Source organism: Psammomys obesus, unplaced genomic scaffold (genome assembly GCF_907164565.1).
Source record: "Psammomys obesus unplaced genomic scaffold, mPsaObe1.curated_primary_1811, whole genome shotgun sequence".
NCBI lineage: Eukaryota > Metazoa > Chordata > Mammalia > Rodentia > Muridae > Psammomys > Psammomys obesus.
The window spans coordinates 60,041,278-60,051,262 of NW_026585644.1; the positions used below are offsets into that span (position 1 = coordinate 60,041,278).

General features: G+C 44.3%; 1 protein-coding gene across 2 annotated transcripts in view; it reads right to left on the reverse strand.

The window, feature by feature from the left end:
- Nipal2 (NIPA like domain containing 2) overlaps nt 1–7,293 on the reverse strand; it is a 99,315-nt gene extending 92,022 nt beyond the window's left edge. The window contains exon 1 of one of the 2 annotated variants that reach the window (XM_055620181.1): nt 6,900–7,293. In XM_055620181.1, the coding sequence (XP_055476156.1) occupies nt 6,900–7,278 (379 nt within the window). In that variant the 5' untranslated portion in view covers nt 7,279–7,293. The remainder of the gene's footprint in view (nt 1–6,899) is intronic. The other variant, XM_055620189.1, reaches the window with a different exon arrangement.
- Between the last annotated feature and the right edge of the window lie 2,692 nt (nt 7,294–9,985).

The following is a 9,985-nucleotide window of genomic DNA, read 5'->3' on the forward strand; positions in this document are numbered from 1 at the left end:
CACAGGTGTCTTTTGAAAGACTCCACCCTGCAGATGCAGAGACTCACAGCCAAACTTTGGGTAGAGCACAGGGAGTCTTAAGGGAGAAAGGGGGAGATAAAAAAGAACAGGAGAGGTCAGGAGCTCCACAAGGAGACCAACAGTGCCAAAAAAAAGCTAGGCCCAGGAGAGCCTGGAGAGACTGATGCTTCAACCAGAGACCATGCATGGAGAGGACCTAGAACTCCTGCTCAGATGTAGCCCATGGGCAGCTCCGTCTCCATGTGGGTTCCCTAGCAAGGGACAAGAGACAGTCTTTAGTATATATAATATATACATAGATATACATAGTGAGAATGCCAAAGTAAAGTGTTGTCTTATTTCCTTTTGTACTGAGTCCCCAGAGTACTGAGAATAAATGTATATTTTATGACTTTTCCTACAGCACAGGTTGCTTGTATTACTACTAAAATGGGAACTTTCTATGTTGGGCATTTTACTATTTGACATGTATTATTTATTCTTACCACATCTGTGTAGGGTATGCACATCATCATCATTTCAGTAGGGAATCATCAGAACATCTTCACTTCAGTAGAGAAACAGGAACATGAAGAAGCCCACTACCACACCCAGTAAAGAGGCTGTGCTTTACAGCCTTGCCAGGCCACAGAGGAGGACATTGCTGCCAGTCCTGATGAGACCTGATAAGCTAGTGTCAGATGGAAGGGGAGGAGGACCTCCACTATCAGTGGACTTAGAGAGGGGCAGGGAGGAAATGAGAGAGGGAGGGTAGGATTGGGAGGGAATGAGGAAGGGGGCTACAGCTAGGATACTGTAATTAATATAAAAAATAAAAATTTGATTAAAAAACTATCCAAACCAAGCCTGCCCTGAACAGCCCAGGAACGCCATGCCTGCAAGGATGCAAGCCCAGGGACCAGTTTAAACAAGCATCAGTGGTTTAGAAAGAAGCGAGCAATACCCTCCCTCCTGCCAAAACAACACTGGCCTGGCTTGGTGGCAGCCACTCCTTGGCTCCTCCTAGAAGGTTCTCGTGCAGACAGGCGTGTATCCTGGCATTTCAATGCTGTCTTTTCCCCTCTTGTGTATCTTCTAATACTATTTTAGTCAACATCTACTCTCCTTCCTCTTATAAAAGTGACTTTTGAAGAGAGGGATCCATGTAAATCTATAACTTGGAAAATTTTCTATACCCTAGATTTGGCAGTTAGGGTATGAAAATATTATAATTAGTGTGAACTGAGCCACGGAAAGGTGTCAGGTAGATTTAAATGCAAACATCTGGTCTGCCAGTCCACAAGAGCATTAAAACTAACAAAAGTCTTTCCTTGTCTTTTTCATTTTTTAAACGAAAGCTTCAATAAAATTGTTTGATGCTTTGTATATTTGCTGTTAAAAAGTCTGATAAAGAAAAAATGCCATATCAAATACATAAAATAAGTTTAAAATTTCAGTAAGTATAAAGAAAACAAAATTAAAAAAAAAGATTTTTCCTAGGAAAAATATGGAAATGACCAGCTGTCTCTACCCAGGCCTCTGAACATTTAGCATTTTTCTTTCTTCTGGAGAGTAGGAAGCCACTGGCAGAGAAGAGATAGGTGTCAGCAGGCTTTCTTAAGGACAGTTGAGACAAGCCATGCTCATCTCTCCTGCCACGTTTACTCTTTAACACTGAATTCATTTCAGGCTTCATCTCTAGCAATGGCCTTTAGACATGGACTACAAATAGCTTTGCTGTTGAGCCTACTTGCTTACTATACGATCTTAAAGCAAGTTATTCAACATGATGTCACTTACATGAGAAGTGAGGATAATATGTGTCCTACAAGTTTGGGATGGAGCTCAAAGGAGATAACACAGTAAATAGATGACAAACGGCAAGTTGTATCAATTTCCTTTGAGTATGTTAACTTTAATAATTCAAGCCATTGCAAATCTAAAGTTCAAGTAGAGGACATTAAAAATTCTGAATGTTCATCTTATTCTATGCAGAATAACCCTTTAACCACATCCTTGTGAATCAGCAAATCTATAAATGTAAAGACGTAAGATGAAAACCCTTTTTTGCAACAGTCCCTACCTTCTGCCTTTCCTTTTCATTCCTTCATCTTTCAATTCTGCCTTTTTATTCAACACACAGTAGGAGTGGATCTGAAGATCTTAAACCTAATCTTAGCAGCAAGAAAATTGCAGCTTGGGGAGATGAAGTGATTCACTCAAGTGTAATCAGATGGTTAACAGTGATCAAGGCAACAGGCTCAATCACTGGCTGAAAACCAGATGGTTACATCTGTCAGCAGCTGAAAGAAGGGGAGAGCAGAAGGAAGGGTCAAGGTAGGAGTGCACTGTGATCCTGTGGGGAAGAAATACTAGAACCTGGATTTGTTTTTAAATTTTTGTTGCACGTGCATTTTCTGTGTGGTGTGCTCGTGTGCGTGTGTGTGTGTTATACATTAAGATCCTGAAGCTGATGTCAGATGTCTCTTGAACTTCTAATGTTTGAGGACACGATGGAAACTTGAAATTTTATAACTAATTTCATTTTTAAAATGTATTCCTTGAAATACAGCCTTAATTCCCAATTTAAAATGGCAACATGTTGTCATTTAAATGTACTTTATTATGTGCCAATAATGTTACAGGAATGTGATAGTCCAGACAATTCAACAAATGTCTTCAAAACTAAAAAAGCCAGATACTTTATATGATGGAAGACGGATTCTGCCCTAACCTTTAAAAAAGAAAATCTGAATCATACCCTTACATATTCTGCTAAAGGGGCTACTTTAAAATCCTCAGGTTTGATCTTTGATAAAACTTTGGTTTGTATTTATATAAGTAAAGGAAAGTATATATATATATATATATATATATATATATATATATATATATGTAAATGGTGTATTTTAAATATGACTTTTAGATAATAAACATCATACTATGATATAGTTTTAATTTTTTGTTTGTTTTTGAGACAGGGTTTCTCTGTGTAGTCTTGGCTGCCCAGGACTTGCTTTGTAGACCAGGCTGGCCTCAAACTCATAGTGATCCACTTGCCTCTGCCTTCCTGAGTGCTGGAATTAAAGGTGTGTGTGATATGGTTTTAATCTTAAAAAACATTTTACTCCCAGTTTTAAAATTTAGGTGTATGTATGTGAAAAAGGCTATCAGATCTCCTGGAACTAAAGTTATAAACAGGTTGTGAGCCATCCTGTAGGCCCTGGGAAGTGAACCTATGTACTTTGCAAAAGTAGTAAATGCTCTTAAATGCTGAGCCATCTCTTTAGGCCCAGCTAATCTCATTTTTAAATGTTGGCAATATATTAAATACTTTAAAACTTCTCTGAAGGTCAAACATGACACATCCTATTTATGCAACAAATTTAGCCCACACCTGGCTACTTTCAGGCCGTTACCTCCTGTTATATCCTAATTTAAAATTTAAAAATCTTATTATTGATTCTTTGTTTCACATCACGCACCCTAGTCAAGCTCATTTCTGTCCCCTCATATCTGCCCTTTGCCCTTGTAACCTCCCTCCAAAATAAAAAAGACACACACAACCAGCCATCCAAACAAAAACAAAACAGAGCACAAAAAACATCTCATCATGGAAGCTGTAGTATGTCATAGTGTGTTCCACAGACTACCCCCCTGTCCACACATCTTCACTTGCAAATATTCAGTCCAGTGAGTCATTGGTCTGGTTCAAGATCTCTGGCTTCTGTGACACCATCAATATTGGATCCCCACTGGGCTTCCTCCTGGTCATCCAGTTGTTGCCCGGTGTCATGGAGATCCTGCAGCTTTGGATCAGCAGAGCAGGCCCTTTCAAGAACCCCAAGAATTTGCAGATGATATAGATTTGGGTGGGCCAACTCAAAGCCTGGGTGGTAGCTGAGCTGGTCAAAGTGCTAGCTCTCCCTTACCCACAGCACCACAGCAAGCTCTCCAGCACTCCTCCAGCTAGGTCACCCAATGCCATCATCGGCAGGAGCCAGCGTCAGCTCTCCCACTCTCATGCCCTCAGGGCCAGCTCACCTGCACCTATGCCTCCAGGAACAGCTCCACTGTGCTGCCCAGTCAAAGTGTGGGGCCCACTCTCCCAAGTATTGCAGCCTGCAAGGGGCTAAGCCAGCTCTCCTGCTCTCACACCTTCTAGGATGGCTCACTTGCGTCTTTACTATCAGGGCCAGCTTCACTGTGTTGCCCAGGTGAGAACAGGGGCCCATTTTCCCAAGTTCTACAGCCAGTGAGGGGTAGAGCTAGCTCTCCCACTCTTACAACTTTGGGTCAGCTCTCCCAACTACTGTAGGTGACAAGGCCTAAGGGACCGGGAAGGGTGTCATTGCCTTGCCTGTACCATCTCCCAGCAGATAAGTGGCAGAGTCAGCTCTCCCACACTCTCGCCCTTGGGGCTGGCTCACCAGCACCCCTTCCACCAGGGCCAGCTCCACTCTGCTGACCAGGGGAGGAGCAGGGCCCACAACAGCAGTGCTGCCACTGGTGGGGCCAGCTCTCTAGCAGGCCACAGACAGTGAGGAGAGGGACCAGTTCTGCAGAGCCCCTGGACATTCATGTAGTTCCTGGCAGCTATCCCAACCAGGGATGGCTCCAGGCATTGAGCCACCTGATCTGCTCCCCAGTGACATAAGAACACCACCACCAACCATCTCTACAACTGAATCCCTGACCTGATGTTAGCTGAACACTCCATGGCTCTGGACTTCCCCAGGCTTTGATACCACTCACATGATACCACATGGCCTCTGTTTTGGTTTGGAGATACATACATCTTCCTAGTCATCTAATAACATGAAAGAAAGGTTTGGGTCTTAGACCACACTAAATATTCCCAAAATGTTTTGTACACCACAGTGACCTCTGTCAACACCTTAAGAATATTAGCCTTTTGTACTAAAAATGTGTAGGTACATTACCAAGCAGGCAGAACTCTGTCACATCTAAGCTTTTTTTCAAGTGGGACAGGTTCCCAGTGCAAACTATAGCGGCTTCTTAGACACTTACCCAGAGTTATGACTATTTGCTCTGAGACTCTGCTCTGGCATTTTTATGTCTGTCTCAGACAGCACCACTTAATGGCTACAGTTACATGAAAGCTCTTCAGGGGCATCAGGACTTTTTAACAGGGGAAGGCTAACTGAAAAGACCTAATGCAATCACTGTGAAAGCCGAGAGCTAGCTGGGCAACCAACAAAAGGAAACCGTGCAAGCATTTCAGATGTGACAAAACCGAGGGAAACATCTGAGAGCCAGTCCTGGCCTGTTGGTTGCTCCCAGTGCTAATTAATTAGACTGCGGGGCTTGGAACTCAGATCTCACACTTGGTTTTTCTGGAGCTCACCCCCATGTTCAGCCATCTCTCCATTCAGTTAGTGTTACAAAGGAAAAGCTAGATTTCATTTTACTTTTACTGTCCTGGACAGTACCAGTGGCACTTGATAAAATATTTGTTGAATGGATTTTAAAATTCCTCTGTACTTTTCCTTGAAACAAAAGCAACTATCCATTCAGCAGAGCAAAAGGATAAAACACTATGGTTTCTAGGATGACCTAACTGCACCATGCTGGGGAAAGCTGGCATAGGCTCAGCTCAACCAACAAGAGCTGAATTGTCAGCTTAGGAGCGCTAATTAGCATCTTCTGACGTACAACTGTGTACTACCATGGGCAAACATTTATGTCACATGACAATCTGTGTTTGAGAGAGCAGAGCCAATCAAGAATTCCAGGAAATGTTAAAGAAAACTAATGACTGTATAAGCTCTTTCTGTGAAAACAATGCTTTTCTGTTTCGGATGATGTCATGGTTGGTCGCTTCTACTAACTCTAACATTTTACCATAGTAATATCTAATATATACTAAGGAAGTCTCGATGAAAAGAGAGTCTGTTCTTTGTAATTATACAGTAGAAGCAGGGAGCAATGGGATGCATCTCTGAGCAACAACACCTTCCCCATTTTATTATCCTTTGTGACAAAACAGATTAAGGTAATGACATCTCCTGTACCAAAAATTAATAAGGTGGACTAAGCTTATTTATTCTTTATACAAATTTCCTCCAAGCTCAGAAACTAACATTCAAGATAGTTTTCACGCATATAAAGGATCTAACCTGTAATTAGTAGTTAGTCTCCCACTTAGGACAATAATAACAATTCTATGGATGTACTCGGGTAAAAGAAGAAGATGGATGGCTTTGTTAACGCACAAGAACAAAGTAACAGGCTTAGGAAACCTGGAGCAAGCCTTAAGCTACCCCATCAAAGCTCACGTGCCCCACCTGAAAAAATAGAAATGTTGCTAGAGGGAGGCAGGAACTTTTCTCCTCTCCCTCATCTTGGGGCCATCCAAAACAAAAACACCTCCAGTCCTCTCTGATGCTCTTAGATGTGTATCGTCAGCATAAACCCTGTTGTTTAGGCTGCCAATGTTTTCCCAAACAGCGAGTGATGAACTACAGTCTGAGAATATCAGTGGATATCGCAGGAAAGAGTGCTGCTGAGATCTTGGGGACACAACTCTGCCCTTACCGAGTTTCTGCTTTTGAGAAGGGTGCCACTTCTTTTTTTTTTTTTTTTTTTTTTTAATTGGAAAGGAACCTGGGGTGAAAATCCACCCCTACAACCTCAGATCCTTACAGAACGGGACTGAGGGAAGGTGGGGAAGGCGAGGTCCTTGGGAGCCCAAAGGCCCAAGTGACATGGGGGAGCAACCTGAGGGTCTGCTGCTCCGCCGAGCGGTGGTAGTGTGTGTGTGTGTGTGGTGGGGAGCGGCGTCACACATCGGCCCTGCCCGCTGGCGCGCGGAGGGCTGGCAGGAAGGCACCGAGGCCTGCAGCCTCCGCGGGGCCCGGTGGAGTTGGCGGCCTTACCTGGTTTCTGCGGTACCAGGCGCTCGACAGCGAGCCGTTGCCCGGGCCCGGTGCCCAGTACGTGAAGTTCCGAGACAGCTCGTCCAGGACGGCCGAGGCGTCGTCCCCGGGCCCCGCGGGCGCGGGCAGCGCCGCCATGGCGCCGGCTCTGCGTGTTGGGGCTCGGCGCCGCACTCCCGCCCGCCGCTCCTCCCGCAGCCGCAGCCACTTCCTGCCGGGCCGGCCGCCGCCACCGGCCTCCCGCCGCGCAGGTGCGGTCCGGGCCCGGAGGAGCCGCCTCCTCCCGCGCCGGGGCGGCTACACCTGTCAGCTCAGGGATGAGATCATCTCCTGTGCACGCAGCAAATGCTTGTCCAAGTGCGCGGAGGAAAGGAGCCATCGGTTAACCCAGCCGTCGTCCTTGGCTGTCCCAGTTCTCGCATTTAAAGGTTTAAAATGGTCCACATGTGGAATAAAGAAAAGGTCATGATCTCTCCCTCTCTCCAATACTGTGAGCAGTGTGGAAATTAAGAGCCCATCAACTGACCGCTCCCCAGGAACTATCCGTCGACTAGAGAAGGGGACACCCTATGGCAGCAGTGTATATAGTGACTGGATGGGCTTTCTGTCTGATACCTTCACAAAGAATCGCTGAAAAGGTGCCAGCTGTTGTATATAAAGATTTGGGTTAGGACAGAAATGTTAACAACAACCTGAACTCATACCGGATATTCTGGTCTGACCTGTTCTTTTTTTGTTTTTTAAATCATTTATTACAATTTATTCACTTTGTAACCCAGCTCTGTCCCCCTCCCTCGTCTCCTCCCAATCCCACCCTCCCTCTTCTCCTATGCCCCTGCCCTAGTCTACTGATAAGTGAGGTCTTCCTCCACTTCTATCCGTCCCTAGCCTATCAGGTCTCAACAGGACTGATTGCATCATCTTCCTCTGTGGCCTGGTAAGGCTGCACATTCCCAGGGGGAGGTGATCAAAGAGCCAGCCACTGAGTTCATGTCAGAAACAGCCCCTGTTCCCCTTACTAGGAACCCACTTTTATACTGAGTCTATGACCTGTTTTTGACTCTGTTTCACTACAAATGATCTTTGCCATATCTCTCACTTTGAGCATTCTGTGATTTCGTACTAATACCTGAAGTGTCTGCACTGGGAATTCTTTTGTTTGCAGGGTGCTGAGATTCGTGTTTTGTTGTTGTTTTGTTTTCTCTTTTCTTTTTTTCTTTTTCAAAGAGTTATTTATTTATTATGTATACAGTGTTCTGCCTGCCTGTATGCCTGCATGCCTGCACGCCAGAAGAGGGCACCAGATCTCACTACAGATGGTTGTGAGCCACCTTGTGGTTGCTGGGAATTGAACTCAGGATGGTTAGAAAAGCAGCCAGTGCTCTTAACCTCTGCGCCATCTCTCCAGTTCCTTTTTCTTTTCTTTTCTTTTCTTTTCTTTTCTTTTCTTTTCTTTTCTTTTCTTTTCTTTTCTTTTCTTTTCTTTTCTTTTCTTTTCTTTTCTTTTCTTTCCTTTCCTTTCCTTTCCTTTCCTTTCCTTTCCTTTCCCTTCCTTTCCTTTTCTTTTCTTCTTTTCTTTTCTTTCTTTTCTTTTTTTTTAAGTTTTTTCGACACAAGGTTTCTCTGTGCAGCCTTGGCTGTCCTGAACTAGCTTTGTAGACCAGGCTGGCCTTGAACTCACAGCAATTCGCCTGCCTTTGCTTCCCTGAGTGCTAGGATTAAAGGCTACTGCTTCCAGCTGGTACTTTAGCTTCCACAACTATGACTTTGAGGGAGAGGGGGAAAGAGGAGAGGAGATGAAAAAAAAAAGAGGGAGAGAGAAGGAATGAGAGAGAGAGGGAGGAAGAGAGAGAGAGCTTCAAGGAAAGAAAGCTGCCTAGCTAGGACCTGGTTTCTTGGGGGAAATATGTAGATGAGAGAAGAGAGTGTGAACAAGTCATTAAAATGCAAGTCATCGTGACAGTTGCATCGTTTCTTGCTTGAGTAACCAAAATGTTGAGTCAACAATTAACTATTATAGCTAACTATGCTGAATTTTTTAAAAAGTAATTTATTTCAAATATATACTTTAAAGAAAACTTATCTCTTTGCTGTATTTCGTTATTTTCATAAGTATATGGTGCTGTGAACTGAACCCAATGCCTCCTTCATGTTAAGCAAGCGCTCTACCTCCAAGCTACAGGCCTGCCATATGATTCTTTGATGTCAGTTCCGTCATTCTTCTGCTCTGCCATGCCTGATATCTGCCCACCCTTTATTAGAAAGTGTTATTTTTTGTTTTTGTTTTTCAGAATCTCCAATCTTTCTCCTTTGACTCCATTGGAAGGGAACAGGTCACATGCCTGGTTTTACCTGCATGTGATTCTTGGGCATTTCCAGCCTGGAGAGTGGGATGTGAACTTCTCCAGAAAGAAAAGAACAAGGATGGGGTGGGATGGCAGAGGGGAAGCAGCAGAGCTTGGCGCAATCACTTGTTAGTATTTTCTGTCAGCCAGACTGTAAGTAGGCATGCAGGCTCTAACATGCAAAATACTAAACAGACTGACTCTAGTTTGCCTCCCTACTGACAGTGACAGGCTTTCTGACCCTTATGATCAGCCCCCATAATGTGTGGCACACACTTCATGCCACTTTATTTCTTACATTAGAGCATCAGTTTTGATTTTTAAAAAAATATTTGTATAAAAGCTCCAGTTTTGGAAAAAGACAGCACTTGATGGAGAAAATATGTGACGTGTAGCCTGTGATATGTGGTTTAGTCATCGACAGGTTCCAGAGTGCGGTGCCACCACTGTGGCTGTCCTAGTGTGTGGGAGCGGTTGAAACAAGCAATTCGTGACCAGACTTCCTTCCCACAGGGCTCACGGGAGGCAGCGGGGATGTTTGTGAACTATTTTGGTCCCAGCTTTGTAGGTGGAGCTTTGAAGACTGTTCCTACTTCTGATGGCTTCTTCCTCTCCCAAGGCTTCTTGAGGGCGGGAAGATTTCATTTCACCCGACCTGATCGGCCTCACAACCTGGAGGCTGACTTCCTAATTCTGGTGAAACAGCATTTGAAGCTAGGCTTCACTGAGCACTTGAAGAGT